This window comes from Carya illinoinensis, chromosome 6, assembly GCF_018687715.1.
Source record: "Carya illinoinensis cultivar Pawnee chromosome 6, C.illinoinensisPawnee_v1, whole genome shotgun sequence".
Classification (NCBI taxonomy): Eukaryota; Viridiplantae; Streptophyta; class Magnoliopsida; order Fagales; family Juglandaceae; genus Carya; species Carya illinoinensis.
In genome coordinates, this window is record NC_056757.1 from 20,811,451 (window position 1) to 20,830,262 (window position 18,812).

Genomic DNA, 18,812 nt, shown 5'->3' on the forward strand with positions numbered 1-18,812 from the left:
AGAACGTACCCGGCCCACTTTATAAATTTGTCAAGTGTCTATGGAACATGTAAGATGCATAAGATTCATTTGTACGTTTTTCTTTTTTAATATTATCACAAGCAACTTAAACGATACGTGACAATTTTTTAATTAAAAAAATAACGATACGTGGTAAACATGATGAGTGAAAAGTTGCCAAATTACTTATAGAGATGTAGCTACACAAGCGCCGTATAATTATTTTAAAAAAGAATAGGATCTATTATAAAAAATTAATTTCTTTTAATATATCTATTAATTAGTTTATTGTATTCTAAATGAAACTTAAAAAGGAGGTTTTAGTCGTTGAACAGCCAACATGCAGGCCAGAAATTAACAAACACAGCCGAAAAGAAAAAAACAAAATTAAAAGAGATTAAGAAAGGTTGCAAGTTTTAGCCGTAGGTTTGTCCCAGTCGGCAGTCTGTGCCATATATGCACGCAATATTGGATGGTGTTGGTTACCTTAACGCCAACCTGCATGCATAAGATTTTTTATTATTAATCCTTTGGGCTGTGTACGTTGGAATAAAAATAATATTATAATATGGGGGCCATTAGGAAACCTGGGAAATTAAAAACTTCATTACATATATAATTAACATATAGTTGAACTTTAGGTTATCGGCCGCAACCACTTCCCATCCTCCAAATTATAGATGTACTCAATTCCTGCTAAACTATTTGTATTCGATCCAAAACTTCCTAAACTTGACAATCAACCTAAAGAACGTACATACAATATTCTCAACTCGTATGCTTAAGAATTACGCCAAAAAAAAAAAAAAAGTGATCAGATAGCTAGAAGCCTAGAATGCCCGAAAATTACCATATCCCTAGAAAGAAAGTAAGAAAGTGCTTTCTTTCAGCTCACCAAATCATAACGCTTTGTGAAAAAACATGCACGCCAAGAAACACAAACGCCACCCCCATATAACACGCATAATCACCCTGATCAAACTAACTATATTCACATGCATGCATGCGCTCTGACATTCCCACAAAATTATCATCCCAATACCATGATCAATCCTGGCAACCTCATGACCTGCTCCCCCTCCTCCTCCTCTGATGAACTTGCCCCTGGAAACTTGATGTCCAGGCGGCTTTTTTTCTTGCAAGATATCCAAATCCTTGAGCTTTTCCTGGCTGTTTTTGTGTTTGTGGCTATTCATTCTCTAAGACAAAAGAAGGTTCAAGGTCTGCCCGTTTGGCCTGTCCTCGGAATGTTGCCATCCTTGATAACCGGCCTGAGAACCAATAATATGTTCGAGTGGCTGACAGAGATTCTTTGCCGTCAAAATGGGACTTTCAAATTCAAATGCTCTTTGTTTAGTAGCCTCAACAGTGTCGTGACCTCGGACCCTCGAAATTTGGAGTATCTTCTCAAGTCCAAGTTCTCCAATTTCCCTAAAGGGCCATATTTCCGAGACACTGTTCGTGATCTTCTTGGCGTAGGGATATTTAGTGCAGACGACGAGACTTGGCAACAGCAAAGGAAGACGGCAAGCATTGAGTTCCATTCGGCTAAGTTCCGGCAATTGACCACCGAGTCATTGGTTGAACTTGTGCATTCCAGGCTCCTACCAGTGTTAGAAAACTCAATTCAGCAGTCCTTCCCCATTGATCTCCAAGACATCTTACTGCGTTTAACTTTTGATAATGTATGCATGATAGCATTCGGGGTTGATCCAGGGTGTTTAAGCCTTGGTTTACCGGAAATACCATTTGCCAGAGCATTTGAGGACGCGACGGAAGCCACGTTCCAACGATTTGTCACGCCCACATGCATATGGAAGGCCATGAGGCATTTCAACTTGGGTGCGGAGAAAATGCTCGAGAGATCAATAAAAGGAGTAGATAAGTTTGCCGAGGATGTAATTCAGACAAGAAGGAAGGAGCTCTCTCTGCAATCCTGTGACGAAGACAAGATGAAGCAAAGATCAGACCTCTTGACAGTGTTCATGGGTCTGAAAGATGAGCAAGGACAGCCTTTCTCTGACAAGTTTTTAAGGGATATTTGTGTCAACTTTATACTTGCTGGGAGGGACACTTCCTCGGTGGCATTGAGCTGGTTTTTCTGGCTGCTTGACAAGAATCCGGCGGTGGAGGAGTGTATTCTTGCAGAAACATGCCGGATTTTGGCTGAAAGAGAGGAGTTGAAAAGGGGAGATCAGTGTGAAAGTTCATTAATATTTAGGCCGGAGGAGATAAAGAAAATGGATTATTTGCATGCTGCTCTATCTGAGGCACTCAGGTTGTATCCTTCAGTGCCAGTGGATCACAAGGAGGTAACTATTTAATTAATTATCTAAGAAACTATATATTTGGCTTTTTCTTTCATCATTTTTCTTTCAAATAACAAATATTATGGTTTTTTTTTTTTTGTTCAGTTTTATGTTCAAAAAGCATCATTTTACTTCCTCAAATCTGATCAAACTACCATGCGTATATAGGCACTCGTGGGTGTGTGGGAAACTCGAAAACCATAAACAAAGAAATGAACACTGCAGGAGCTTTCCATTTATTTCCTTTCTTTGTTTGGGTGGTTTGTTCATCGAGTACAAGAATATCGATCGGTTACGTACGAGCAATATTGGGGACGTACCATTTGGTCAAATGATTGTTAACCTACCACCATACTTTCTGTTCCCCATGGCCTATCTTTAAGGAGACATAGGATTTTGGGAGATAATAGCTTATAACAAATGGATTACCAAATAATTAAGAGCAAAACAAAAATGGGAAAATAAATAAATCAAGACACCGAATAGTACATTAAAAGAATTAAAAAGAAAAATATTGGGGATAGGGTCAAAGTCTACTTAGGCCTTGTTTGGTTATAAAAATCATCTCATCAAATTATTATAATTTTTTCAAATTCTCATATAATATACAATAAACAATTCAAGTTTTTTAAATTTTAAAATAAAAATAACATTAACAAATTATATTCTAACAATATTTTATTCAACTTTCATCTCATCTCATTTATATAACGTCCAAACTAGACCTAAACCAGAATCTCAAATTGAAATAGGTCATTCCCAATTGGGAGACTTTTTGGGTTTCTAATAATTTTTTTTTTTTTAAAATTAAAACCAAACGATTTATGTACATTGTTTTTTCTTAGGTTTCATTGAATTTACTCAAATTAATCCATTAATTGAACTAGCTAGTATTCTAATTTTGAAAATTCTAATTAACTATATACCTTACATTTTGAAATTTAGGCTGTTGAAGATGATGTATTTCCAGATGGGACGGTGCTTAAAAAAGGAACAAAAGTGATCTATGCAATTTATTCAATGGGGCGAATGGAGAGCATATGGGGAGAGGATTGCAAGGAGTACAAGCCGGAGAGATGGTTGAGAGATGGTCGGTTCATGAGCGAGTCAGCATACAAGTTCACGGCCTTCAACGGCGGCCCTCGCCTTTGCTTGGGAAAAGATTTTGCTTACTATCAAATGAAATTTGCCGCCGCGTCGATCATTTATCGCTACCATGTCAAGGTAGTGAAAGATCATCTTGTGGAACCAAAGCTGGCACTTACTATGTACATGAAGCATGGATTGAAGGTGACTCTTCATAAGCGTGATCATGAGTGGGAGCTTCAAAAGTACCTGAAGATCAATAAATAAAGGTTTTAGTAATGGGGGTACATGTCTATAATCATGTTTTTCATATGTTTCTTATTTATTTGACCTTTTATTACATATATAGGTTTGTAGAATATCTATTAACGGTATTGTATTCAAGACACAAGGTTGTACTTGGTTGTGTGTGTTTAAGAAGCTGCAATATTTGAATAAATAGGCTTTATCTCCATTTATAGATCTTCCCTTAGACAGAAGTGAGTATGAATATCTCTCCATTTATAATAAATATATATGTATATAATATACATTATCTTTTTTTAATCTTCACTTACATTATCTATTCTATATTTGTATTTATGACTTAGCTTTTCCTAAATTCAATACTCAAAAAATTTCCAAAAAACATTGTTAGTAGAAATTAAATACAATTAATTGACATGAGTATCTGCTTAGTTTTGAGCTTAAAACTTACTTACTTTTAACAATTTATGTATCTTCTTTTGTTATTGTATATTAAAATAGTTTGTTGTAAAATTTGATTTTAAAAAATAGAAATAAAAACACATGAAAAATTATTTATATATATTTTAAGTTGTGCAAGGTCTGAACAATCTTTTTGAAAAACAAAATGAAATATATATACGGCTTGATATTCATATGAAAAAAATTCAGTTTTTTACTATGAAATTCTTACCATTTCCATAAATAAAACTTATGTGAAACTTACCCACCATAAAATTTTATTTATTACTTTAAACACATAAAACTCTATTATTTGTATATCTTTCTCAAATTTCCCAAAAGGCAACCACAACAAATGGACAGAAAAGGAAATGGAATTTTTTCCAAAGCTGCACATTTGTCTTAATTGTCTACGCATCTCTCGTAAGGATGACGTTGATACCGATAGTTTAAATTCATAAGAGGAGGATCACCTCATTTTTTATAAAGTAATTTTATATATAGTTATTTTTATGTATTTTTTATATATTTTATTAATATAATTAATTAGATTAATTTTTTTAATATATAATTAATTATATTATTATAATGCATAAAAAAATTTGTAAAAATAATTGTATATAAATTTTTTTTTTTTTTTTTTTTTTTTTTTTATAAACTTAATGAATGGTCATATGTCAACATGGAGATTAACTATGTAGTCATTTCGAAGGACACATGGCGGGCAGGCATGGGCCATGGCCATGAAAATATTTTCCAAAACAATTGACAGAAATGAAAATAACTAGTGAAGCTGATAAACCACTACAACCTACGTAAGCCTACCCAAACAAGCTCGGAAAGGGCCGACCTATTCTTTTTCTACCTGTACGAAAGTTAAGTAGCATCTACTCCTCAAATGTCAAAGAAACTATCTAATTTCGAGGAAATAGTTTTTCTTAAGAAATAATTACGTGTCTTTTGAATACATGACGAATACATAATATTCTTTTAATTTTAAAAAAATGAATGACATTTTTCTAACCTTTTTTTTAAATATATATATATATATATATTTATATATCTATTTATTTGTCATATCTCTCACAAACGTTTCAATTTTATAAAAGTTCTTCCCGTCTAATTTAGAGAAAAATCTTGCCCATTCTCGTTAACTTGTTTTTGTTTTTTGGAGTCCCATCTCTGTTTTGGGGGGACAACACATCGATCGTATGCATGTTCCGGCCCAAAGTGCATAAAAGCGTCGCAATTTTAAATCAAATATATCCCTTCTGCATTAAATTAAAGATAAGAAAAAAACTTCAAATACGGTGAATAAAGAGATTTACACCCTCCTATTATATTGTGACGCGTTTGCATTCCAAGATTAGAAGAATAGAACCACCTTCGTATGTATAAGCATATCCCATACCCCGCTTCCCGGCCCTATCTATCTCTTTCTCCCGTCTCTCTCCCTCTCTTTCTCTCACTTTCTCCGAAACTCTGACGCCCATCGCATGAAACAATCAACAATAAAGGAAATACAAATCTTATAAGAAATACAATCAACAACAGATCTGACAAGAAAAATGAGAAATTGAGTTTGATAAGTTGTAATGTACGTACCTTTGTATTGTATTTTTGGGGCTGTGTAACTGTGTCTTTGTCAAAACTTTTTTCGAGACGTGGGTATGATTTAATTACATTTGGGGCTGTGTTTTTGTATGATTTTGGTAAGTCCAATTTATGTAGGTCTAGTTTGTGAACATGTGGGGTTGTTTTATTGATTGTAAATCACTAAAACAGCCCCAAGTTGAGTTAATATTTTTGTATTGTACTTTTGGGGCTGTCTTAACATACTATTTTATTTGTTTATTGTGTTTTGGTTCTTAAATAAAAAAGAGTTCTTCTTTTATGGAATAGTCACTGTAGCAGTGCACATTTTGCACTCACTACTGGGTTGCTCCTGGTTTTATTTTTTATTTTTAACCAAAACGGTGCATTTTAATCCAATTTAAAATACGATTTTCATTTCTTCATCCCCATTCGAAATCAGCCTGTGAATCACCCTCCTCCCTCAACAGCAACCCGCGTACTGCTTCACCTACCCAGAGCCTCACGGCAACAGTGTGTCTGTCGTCAGCCACTTTCTCTTGCATCGCTCCGCTGTCGTCCCAGTGCCGCCACTCCCCACGAGCTCGTTGATCGGAGCAAACCAGGTCAAAATCCCCCGAAACCCACCTCCTTCCTCGCCACGAACCCGCATCTTTTTCCTCTTCCTAGTGCCACCTTGCGATGGTGACTCTCTGTTCAGTGCCACCTCGTGAGTCTCCTATGTCTACCTAGCACCGCCACTCCTCGTGAGTTGATTGAACGGACCAAACTAGCCAAGTTCCAACATCTCTGTTTCGACATAGTGCACTGAGAAGCTTAGCAGGTAAATATTGTACCATTTTCCCGTCCATAACATTATGTTCTTCATGTATACATCAAGATTTTATTTTTGTGTTTTTTGAGATTGGTATGGTAGCTTAGGGCATGGAGAAAAACCTCAAATTTTGCTTGGCTTCTGTTAGTTTTGAATGGTTGTGGATTGTAACATAAAAATCTCAGCTTTTGCTTGACTTCTGTTAGTTTGGAATATGGAGGAATGCAATACTTGTTAGCCTTTTGTTTCAGACTTGTACATACATACATGAGCAGTGAGATTAATGATAATTAACACTCAAATTGATAAGGGTAGATCTGTTAGATAGTATTGCTTAAGAACATCTAATGTGTTTCAAGATTACTAAGTTTAGGTGAGCTGCGTGAGCAAGTTTTCTTTATTTTTACTGGGTAGGTAATCTTGAATGTCTATAGCCAATAGGACAAATGAAAGGTATTTGTTTTTTTAGAGTTAAAAAGATATTAATTCTCCATTAGTTTTGTATACTTAAAACATAGGAAAATGTTTTTGGCTTGATTAACTTTCTGAAAGTTCAATCTCGTATTTTTCATAGCACTCTCTCCTCTCTCTGGTTTCAGGGTGGAGATTTTTTCCTCGTCTTTTGTACGAGTTTTAACGAGATGGAAGATAATGGATGAATTATATGCGAGCTTGTCATTAACAGAGAATGAGAATGAAGTAGTTTCGATGGAGACTAGTAGATTGGAAGAAGTGCTGGAACGTGGAGAGAATTGTTTGATTATGAAACTTCTGATAAGGAAACATTATAATCATGAGGCTTTCAAACAGACGATGCGGAAAGTATGAAGGCTGGTGAAGAGTGTGAATTTTCATGATTTGAATGCTGAGTTTATACTGGTTGAGTTTGAAGATAGCCATGACAGGGCCAAGGTCATGCATGAAGGTCCTTGGAATTTTGACAAACACTTGGTGCTATTGAAGGAATTTGATGGTCTAATGCAGATTAGTAAACTCAAACTGGTCAAGGCTCTTTTTTGGGTTGTATACATGATTTACCCCTGATTGCTCGTAATGAGTATATTGGGAAACTAGTAGGGAGTGCTTTGGGGGAGGTGTTGGAGGTTGATCTGGATAAGGGTGAAATGGAGTGGGGGGAGTATATGAGAGTTCGAGTAATGATTGATATTTCAAAACCTTTTTTACAAAGAAAGCGTTTGAATGTGGGGGAAGGTGTGTCTTGTTGGGTGCGTTTTTCCTATGAAAGATTACTAGATTTATGTTTCTTTTATGGGGTGTTGGGACATACGCTGAAAGAATGTGAAGATGTTGATGTTGCTAAGGTTGATCAGACTAAACTTCCTTATGGGCAATGGTTGAGAGCGGGGTTTATGAGTAATCGACGGGGAGGGCGGTGAGAAGTCCCATATTCAGGGTTGTCAAAATTTGCAACACCGTTGACGACGGTTGGAGCGACGGAGACTGACTCAACGAGTAATCAAGCTGATGGTTACAATGCTCCGTCTGTTACAGAGCCAGTTATGCCAAATCAATGTGGGAATGTGGAGGCGTCGGTTATGCCAAATCAGGAAACTGTCGTGGAGGAGATAAATGCGGGAGTAACTCCTTTTGTTCAAGTTGATCCTTCAGCTGTTATTGCAATAACGTCAATGGTGGAATCTCAGAAAATGGTGGAAATTGAAGTAACGGCAACTATGAAGGACAATAATGAGGTTGATGGGCTTACTGAAGTTCCAGTCCTAGAGGCCTTAGATTTGGGCTTGGAATTGGGTTTAGGCCCAAATGGTTGTAAGCCTTGTTTTACTACCTCTACGTCTGGTCTTCACCCAGTATCTTTTCAAAACAAATTGAACCCCGAGAAACCATCCATCGGGGACTAGGGCTGCGAACTCAAGCTCGGGAATGGGAAGGGAAATCATGGAAGATCTGTCCGATTGCAAAATGAGGTTTCTACCTTGTACATCGGCAAGAAGTGGAAGGGGAATCTGTTGTTGGATGATGTTGCAAAACGAGGTAAGTCAGTTTGTGATTCTGACTTTGAGGAGTCAATTTCAGCTTTATCGGCAGTGGCTGTTGAACAGCCCTGCCGGTCATAATGAAGTGTTTCAGCTAGAATCTCTGTGGGCTTGGGAACCCACGATGTATTCATACAATTCGTGATTTAATCACGAAAGAAGATCCCGATATTGTTTTTTTGCAAGAAATGAAAATGAAGGTTAGACAATTGGAGTTGTGTAAGTTTAAATTGGGTTTTTGAAATTGCTTTGGTGTCGATTGTGTGGGGCGTAGTGGTGGTTTGGTTCTGTTCTGGAATGATGATTTGAAATTGTCTATTGTTAATTATACTAATAACCATATTCATGCAGTTGTTACTAATTGTAATGGGGGAGAGTGTTTGTTAACAAGGGTATATGGTCATCTTTATAGAAATATGAGAGTGGAAGTTTGGAGGGTGTTAAAAGCACTGGGTCGTGGGGTTACTCTACCTTGGCTAGTGTTTGGGGATTTCAATAAAATCCTGGATCATTCAGAGAAGTGTGAAGGGAGTTTCCGAAGTAATACTCAACTAAGGGAGTATAGGGAGGTGATGGAAGAATGTGAGCTTTGAGATTTGGGGTTTGTTGGGGCTCGTCTTACCTGAAGTAATAGAAGAGAGGGGGCTAGTCTGATTATGGAGAGATTGGATAGATTTCTTGTTAATTTTTTATGGTGTGATCTTTATCCAAATCTTAGAGTTCAGCATGGGGTGGCGACATACTCTGACCATGTTCCTTTGTGGTTAGATACTGATGGGGTTTTAATTAGGAGAAGGGGCAAGAAATTGTTCAGGTTTGAAGCCATGTGGGCTAGGGAGAAAACATGTTCATCCATAATTGAGAATGCTTGGAGGCGAGTAGAGGATTCATCTTCTTTGAGTCGTATTATGGGTTGTATTTCTACATGTGCTGAGGACTTGGGAAAGTGGAACAAGACATCTTTTGGTTATGTTCAGCATGAATTAGCTACTACCAAGATGAAGCTTAACAGTCTACAAGAAATTGATCCAAGTGGGTTATTTATGGCTGAGACTAATCAAGCCCGAGAAGATGTTTAGAAATGGCTTGAAATGGATGAATTAATGTGGAAACAGCGATCTCGAGTATTGTGGCTTAGAGAAGGCGATTGTAATTCAAAGGCTTCTGTTCGAAGAAGGAAAAATACTATTGCTCAGTTTCAAGATGATTCTGGAAATTGGCTAAATGGGGATCAGATGGATGAGTTAATTACTGGTTATTTTTAGAAACATTTTTCAGCAGCTGATTGAGTTGAAATGGAGGAGGTTTTATCGGGTATTGACATGAAAGTAACTGCTAAGATGAATGTGGAGCTTTCAAAACCTTATGTGGCTAAGGAAGTGGAGGACGCACTCAAACAAATGCACCATTCAAAAACTCCCGGACCAGATGGAATGTCTCGTATTTTCTTCCATAAGTATTGGCATGTGATAGGTAAATCTGTTACTGAGGCTTTGCTTTTAGCTTTGAATTATGGAGATTTTCCTAGCGATTTGAATCACACTTTTATTACACTTATTCCTAAGAAAGCATCTCCATCAAAAGTGGTAGATTTTAGACCGATTAGTCTTTGTAATGTACTTTATAAGATTTTATCAAAAGTCATTGCAAATAGATTTAAGAAAGTTTTGCCAGATGTTATCTCTGATACTCAATATGCTTTTGTTCCGGGTAGACATATTACTGATAATGTGCTTAATGCTTATGAGATTTTTCATTTTTCAAGAATTAAGAGATATGGGAATAAAGGGTTTATGTCTTTTAAACTAGACATGAGCAAAGCCTATGATAAGATGGAATGAGTGTTTTTGAAAAGAACAATGGAATCAATTGGTTTTGATAGCAACTTTATTAATTTGGTAATGAAGTGTGTGAGAACAGTTTCCTTTCCAGTGTTGGTTAATGGCAGCCCCAAAGGTCCTATAATTCCAAGTAGGGGAATCAGATAAGGAAATCATTTATCTCCTTATTTGTTCCTCTTATGTACTGAAGGCCTTATCTCTTTGTTAAGAAACTCTGCTGGTAGGGAATGAGTCAAAGGTGTACAGATTTGTAGAGGTGCCCCTAGAGTGAATCACTTGTTGTTTGCGGATGATAGCCTTATCTTTTGTCAAGTTGATGTAGTCACTAATGAAAAGATCTAGAGTTTATTGAACAAATATGAAAGAGCTTCGGGGCAATGTATTAATAAAGAAAAGACTTCCATGGTTTTTAGTAGGAATGTGAGTGATGAGTTGAAAGCTGATATTATGCAACTATAGGAAGGTAGTCATACACAGCAATATGAAAAGTATTTGGGTCTACCACCTTTAGTTGGGAGGTCAAAAAAACAAGCTTTCTCTGGTATTAAAAACAGAGTTTGGTAGAAACTGCAACTGTGGAAAGGTAACTTATTATCACAAGGGGAAGAGAGGTCCTCATTAAGGTCGTAGCAATGTTTATTCCTATGTATGCTAAGAGCTGTTTTTTGTTACCAAAGTCTTTGTGCAAAGAGCTAGAGATGATGATGGCTAAGTTTTGGTGGGGCAACCAGGTGCAGGGGAATAAAATTCATTGGGTGAATTGGGAGAAGCTTAGCAATTCAAAATTTAGAGGAGTGATGGGTTTTAAAGATTTACATCTTTTTAACTTAGCTCTTTTAGCTAAACAATGTTGGAGGCTTATGAGAAATGAGGGTTCTTTAGTGCACCGTATTTTTAAAGCCCAATACTTCCCTAATATAGGTTTGTTTGAAACCAAAATACGGTTTAATTCATCATATGTGTGGAAGGGAATTTGGGAAGCTCTCAAAGGTTTGAAAAGAGGTTGTAGATGGAGAGGGATTGATAAATCTGTTAAAGTTTTTAAAGACCCATGGATTCCAGATTATGTTCTGAATTTCAATCATTCAGAGATTGGGGAAGATCTAAAAGTCCATTCTTTAATAGATGAGCAAATGGATTGGTGGAATATTCAAGTTTTAAGAACTCTATTCAATCCAAATGTGGTCTAAAAAATTCTGCAATTGAATGTTTCTATAAATATAGAAGATTCTTTGTTTTGGGTTCATGAGAAAAATGGAATATATTCAGTTAAGAGTGCTTACAGAGTGCTACAGCAGAATCTATCTCAAGAAATGGGGCAACATTCAAGGGAAAGAATAGAATCAGTTTTTTGGAAATGTTTGTGGCACCTGAAAATCCCGAAAAAAATTAAGATCTTTGCATAGAGGGCCTGTCACGAAAAACTAACAACTTTCATGAATTTAAAGAGAAAAAATGTGCTGGAGGATGATAAATGTGTATTGTGTGATAATTTTCGTGAAGATGCTGCTCATGCCTTATTTTATTGTCCTGACGTGAGACATGTGTGGGTGGAATATTGCTCTAAATTGGGTGAGGTCAGTTCTGATTTCTCCTTTTGGGAGTTGGCAAACTTGGCTTGAGATAGAGGTTCAAATGACTTGTTGGCCAGATTTTTAGTAGTTGCTTGGGGGCTCTGGAATAGAAGGAACAAATTTATTTATGAAGATGTTTCACTGCATACTAATATTGTTGTAAATAATGCTCTTTTTTTATAGCAAGAGTAAAACAAGGTGCAGGTGTTTACTGTGTTTGATAAGAAGATAAATAAAGTTGTGTTGAAATTTCCCTCCAACAGGATACTTGAAATTAAATGTTGATGGGGCTAGTTTTTGTGATAATGTTTCTGCTGAGGTTGGGGTGATTTTGAGAGATCATAATGAGGATGTTGTAATAGTTGTTAGTAAAGTGGAAAGGAAGGTTTCATCTGCTAAATTTATTGAGGCTATTGCTTTGCTGAGACTTGAGAGGACTGCAACTGTGTCCTCAATGAGGTGTTCCAAAAGTCTTGTTAGAATATGATTCTTTAATACTTGTCAATACTTTGAATGAAAATTCTGAGGTTCTAACAAAATTTGATTTTATTCTACAAGATATTCGCAGGCTTATGGATGGGTTTGAAGAAGCAAGACTTGAGCATGTTAATTGCTTGGGCAATGGTGTTGCCCATCAATTGGCTAGATATGCAAGGGAGGTTGATGACATTGAGATGCAGTGGGATTCATGTCCTTCTTTTGTACGTCAAGTTATTTGGCTTGATAAAAATTTTATTTGTAAGGACTCTTTTTATGTGAATGAATGATAGACTTGTTAGCAAAAAAGAAAAAAAAAAAAAAAACTTTCTGAAAGGTGGTGAATAAGGATAACACTTCTAATTTGGAGCCTGTGATAAGGTACTAATTATATAATTCTTATCTATGTTAGTTGCTGGCCAAAGAACCTTTTCTGGAATCTATGATGCCTTTTCTGGGTGTTGACAAAGCTAATAGGCCGCAGTCGATCAAGCGTATGGAAATTTGGAAAATATACTCGTTAACAATAACAACAACAACAATAATAATAATACTAACGACAACAACAACATGCATGAACGACAACAGAATCCGGCAAAAGTTTATATTAATTAGGAAACAAAAATGGATATCTATATTATTTCTTTTTCTCGTAATCTTTAATCTTTAAATCTCTCTTCTTGATTTTTTTTTTTTTTTCTTTTTTATTAGTTTGACAAAGCTAATAGGCCGCAGCCGATCAAGCGTATGGAAAATATACAAGAGCTAGGATGACTAACAAAGCAAAACCCGATTTCGATGAAGACAAAGGAAATTATACGTAGGGTTGGTAGTTTAGTAGGTATGTTGTTTGTTTTAAGAGTAATGTTATATATAGTTATTAAAATATACAAATACTGTATAGTCACTTTGAAAGATAATAAAATTTATTATTAATTTTTCTTTTTTTTCATGTGGATCTGTATTTATTTATTTTTTTTAAAAAAAATTACGCGATAATTATACACTCACAATTACATATATCATTTCTCTTGTTTTAAAATGTGTACATAATGCTGATGTAACAAATATTAATTAAATTGGACTAATTATTAATGAACCAGCTTGGGTTTAGAACGATGAACGCTCTACCTAGCTAGCTACAGACGTGGATATATACAAAGTCAACAAAATGCAACATTTGTAGTTCAGTTATTTTTTAAATTAGTTGAGAGAAATTAATGCGGTGGATACAAAGTCAGAAAAGCTTAATGATCAATACTTACCAGCTTCGTAGCTTGGTATTTATAATTATAAAGTGTGCAACACTTCGTGCATATATAGCTTATTCGAAAAAAAATACAAAAAAAACTACATTTAGGATTCAATTATAAAAGCTCAAATTTTTATAAAAGAATTGCTAGAGATACCAAAAAGTTACATAAAATAAATCTACAAATTAATATATATATTTTTATGAAATCCGTTATATATATTTTATAATAAAAGTAACTTTATAATTTGATGTATTACATTAAGTCATATCAATTTATGTATTTATTTCTGTGTAATTCTTACGTAGCTAAACCATTTTCCTTTTTATAATGGATTCTAACATTTTTCAATCGGAGTGTATGAAATTTGTTCTTCTTAAAGCTATATCTAGTAATACTCAATTTAAAATGCAAAAATTAAAAGTATAAATTTTTAAAAGAAAAAGCTAAAAGTTACAAAAAGAAAAAAACTAAAAGTGAAAGTTTTGTTTTATATTGGAGTTTATAAAATTAGCAATGTTACTCACCATCTTTTTTATGGAAAATATCAAATAACTACTCCTTTACTATTTTTCTACAAACTTGTGAAAAAATAATATTTTTTTAAATATTTATTTTGATTTTGATTTTGATTTGATGTATTTGAAATTTTTAAAAAATATTATTTTATTGATAAATTGTAATTAATTATAAGGCTGTCATCTCTCCTTTTTTATTATCTTTCTCCTAAAATCTCATGATGTGATATTAAATAATTGAAATCTATTTATTATATTTTATTTGTAGATCAATCATGTGATGCCACGTCATGTGATGTTGAGAAGATGACAAATAAAATTTTTCTCATAAAAGCATATGTGTAGAGTTGATAAGTTGTTTGAATATATTTCTTAAGGAAATTTTGTTTTGATTTTTATATTTTTCCACTTTTAAGGAAATTTCTTTTATTTTTTCACTTTTAACTAAATCTACACAAATGATGGATTAAAAGTTGAAATATAAACTTTTTTGAAATTGAAAGATGGATTGCATATGAGAAGTTTTATTCAGGAAAAAAATGAAGTTAATATTTTTAAGGAAAAAAAAAAAAAAAAAGCTTAACTAAACAATCTGAACAACCCAGTCTTAGGATATATACTCAAACAAACGTCACATTGGTGGTCTTGGTAAGTTGGTTGTGATTAGACTGTAATCGAGTCGGACCAAGTCAGTTTTTGACTTATCGATCGAGCTCGAGCTCGAGTTTAAGCTCGATATTTGTTTTTATTCTTTATAGCTCAACTCGATAAGCTTAACTCTGAACTCAAGCTCGAGTTCGAGCTCGTCTTATAAATGAGCTCGAATTTTTTATTTTTTTTATTTTTTGAATAAGATTTAATAATTAATAAATTAGATAAATAAAAATAAAAAATATAATATTGAATTTATACAACTAACAAGTAGAACTTCTATTAAATTATAAAATTTTAAAAATTAATAAATGATAAATATCTAACTAATTATATTTATTCATAATAATAATATATTATATGCCTACAAATATTATTAATACATACATATAATATGATAGAGTTTACCTATTTCATATATAGTTCCTACATACTAATATATGAAATTATTAAATTTTATAGATTCCTTATTGTATAAATTATAAAATATACCTAAGAAGTAAAAAAATAATTTTACAATATAACATACTATATCAAGCCACGTCATTTTTTAGGTTATACATATATAGAAAAATATTATTTATAAACTGGTGTAGATAACACATCTAGTAAAATATTTATATGTCATAATTTGATTTAGAAGAGATATTTTAAATTTTGAAGTTTAAAATGAAATTTTACTATTTAAATGATGTGGATAATATGCTCTACATATTAACTTAAGAATAAAATAACCTATATATATACATATATAGAGTTTTATGCGAAAAGTGTATGGAAAGCTAAAATACTATTAAAATATAAATTTTTAATATTATTTTTATTTGTAATTTGAAGGTTGAATTTCTTTTTGTATTTTATTTCAAAGTTTGATATAGTTGCAATAATTAGATGGAAAAGTTTAAAATTTAAAACTAAAAAGTGCATGTTTGAATATTATTTAAATGTTGAGATATGTATAATGAGATGAAATAAAATAAATGAAATGAAACCATCTCAACACTACAATTTATAAGTAAGATGTGACGACCCGCTTTTACGTGTATTTTTACTGAAGAGTTGTTTTTTTATTTAATTAATATATTTATTTATTTATTTTAAATTATTTCGTTTTAAATTGGTTTTTATTTATTTGATGCGGTGTTTAATTTATTTAGTCATTTTACAGTTTTTAATCTCGTGTTCGGCGGATCTGTTTTATTTTCCGAAGTGAGGATTGAACCTCATTTCTTCCCTCCATCTTTTCTTTTCTCTTTTTCCTTTTTCTCTTTTTTCTCTTTTCTTTCTTTTTTCTTTTTCCTTTTTTTTTCTTTTTTTTTTTCCTTTTCCCTCCCCTCCCGCGCGACTCTCTCTCTCTCTCTCTCTCTCTCTCTCTCTCTCTCTCTCTCTCTCTCTCTCTCTCTCTCTCTCTCTCTCTCTCTCTCTCTCTCTCTCCTCCTTCACGCCGAAAGCTTCATCTGCCCAGGCCCACAGCCGCCGGCCACCGTGCGGCACACCACCCCCACCATTTTCTTCCCCTCCTTTCAGTGAACCACCCTACAAAATTCCACCACCAACGGAGCCGCCGTTTAGCCGGAAAAAACCCATCAAGCTACACGGTTTTTGCTTCGATCTGCTGCCGTCACTCCACCTCCGGCCACCACCTCTTCACCGCTTCATCACCGACTTCTTACCATCCTAACCCACCCATTTTCGGCCTCTAACAGTCACCGAAACAGCTCCCACGAGCTCGTTTCCGTTTTGGGCATTTCGGCCCTTCCTCCACTTTTTTCGCCGCCACCCACGGCCAAACTCCACTTCTACTAGCTTCATAAACATCCTTAGATCATTCCCTATCAATCCCGAGCCTTGGTTTGTCTCCGTTCAAAAGTGGGTATTTTACAACCTACGGCCACAGTGAAATTTCACTGTTACGTTGCTTTCCTTCAGCTGTTTGCAACGCTGCAAGCTTTCTAAAAATATCATATAGCACTGTAAGTATTTTCCAAACCCTACTTTTAGATTTAAATATATTTTTCTCATTCAATAAATATTTGTTATTGGTTGGCTGATTCCGGACTGAGTCCGAGGAGTTCGAGGGTCGGATGGATTGAGGACGGAATGCTTGGTTTTGGTTGTTTGTGATTGCTTGGTTTTTTTGAGCCATGAAGCGTGAGTTGCATATTGTGTATTTATGCATTTTATTTTATTTGAGAAAATCCCGTTTTATTGGCGTAAATGGTTTTTGGGTGCGTGTGTCTCACGAGCCCAAGCCGGGATGGGTTATTATCTCGGTGGAGCTCCTATGGTCACTCGGGAGTGGATAATATTGAGTGACATCTCCTGGGTTGTCGCAGGGCGACGACCGGATCGCACGATACGGTAACGTTATCGTGTCGACTCCGTGGTCCCTTGAGTGGCGGGGACTAGAGGATGGCCTAGCCAACTACGCTCGGGGTGCGAGTTTGGGCATCGCTCGTTTAGGTGTCACACGCGTAGTCGTTACCTGCGGTGTGACACAGAGCCAGGGTGTGCGGATGATCCCTAGGGAGGTCATGGTGCATGCATAATCGAATTGTTTTTATGGTATTCGGATGTGGGCCATTTTCTAGGAAAATGGCGAGATTTGGTTTTCGATGATTCTGATCCATTTTCTGGGAAAATGGTGGTTTGGGCCATTATCTGGGATAATGGCGAGACTTGGTTTTAAGGATATGTTTTTGTGGGCCAAATGGGTTTTTGGTGTGCGTGGAAAAATTATGGTTTTTATGGCGCATGTGCATTGGTTTTTCTTTCATGCATATTGTTTGAGTTTTATATGTTTTTTTTTTCTAGTGGTGTTTGGAGTTTACTTACCTGCAGCACCATTTTTGGTTCTGTAGATTTTGGTGCAGAGTTCGAGGAAGAGGAGGAGGCTGAGCCCGAGAATGCGGCTCCGCCAGAGTTCTGAGTGGAGTTTATGTTTTCTAATTAGCTTTGATATTATATTTGTGTTTTGTAATATTCTATTCTATATGTTTTGAACAGTTTTATATTAAATAAAAAAAATTCTAGTACTTAATTATTGATTTTGCTTTTCGTTGCGTGTTTCTTATGCACTTTCGTTACTTATCTACACCCTTAACACACGTCGATAGGGTGATGATCCGTGATGTCATCATCCGGACGTTTTAATTTCTCCGTATCCGTATATAGAGATTTGGGAGCGTCACATAAGAGATCATTGTCAAGGGCTTATATATAATGAACAGATGGTAAAATAATAATTATGGATATAGCTTAGCATACTATAGATTTAGAAGTATAGATATAGCTTAGCTTAATTACAAAGTCAAGAAGTATAAAAGCTAGCTAGATGAAACCTAATAAAACCAGAACCTAGCTATCTATACGTGCCTCCCTCTCGTTCCAATCAAGAAAATGACAATGATACCCTTCCAATCGGGTATAATTAATAATAATAATAATAATAATAATTAAAGAATGGAGTGACCATCTCGTGGCGTCTGTGAATTTGCCCAGTTCTATTTTTTATTTTTAAATTAATGTGGTTTTTATAGTTATTAATAAAAAGGAAATATTTTGAAATGATAGTTAATTTGTATATTTGAAAAAAGAAAGGTTAATATTTTTTTACTGTAAATAAGGAACTATTGCACTCTATATATAGAGGAAAAACTCTCTTGCCCATACATGGCCGAACCCACCGAAACCAGCCCATTTTACTGCCAAACAAAATGATTAAGGATATGTTTAAATATACAAATTATCTCTTTTCATTTCATTATTATAATTTTTTTAAAATTTTTTATATAAAATATAATAAATTAATTAATTTTTTTAAATTTCAATTCAACTTTTCAAATCTCTCATTAACAGTAATAATATTAAAAAAATAATATTCTAATAAAATTTTATTCAACTTTTAACTCTATTTAAAATCATTTCATTTTATCTTAATATATATTAGTATATCTATATATAGACTAGATTTTGTTATTACAAAAAAAAAAAA

General features: G+C 34.5%; 1 protein-coding gene across 1 annotated transcript; it reads left to right on the forward strand.

The window, feature by feature from the left end:
• Positions 1–772: 772 nt before the first annotated feature.
• On the forward strand, positions 773–3,849 carry LOC122312431 (cytochrome P450 86B1-like). The gene is made up of 2 exons (XM_043127036.1): positions 773–2,312; positions 3,255–3,849. Exons 1-2 carry the CDS (start codon positions 996–998, stop codon positions 3,660–3,662), a joined length of 1,725 nt encoding a protein of 574 aa, XP_042982970.1. The 5' UTR covers positions 773–995; the 3' UTR covers positions 3,663–3,849.
• Positions 3,850–18,812: the final 14,963 nt, after the last annotated feature.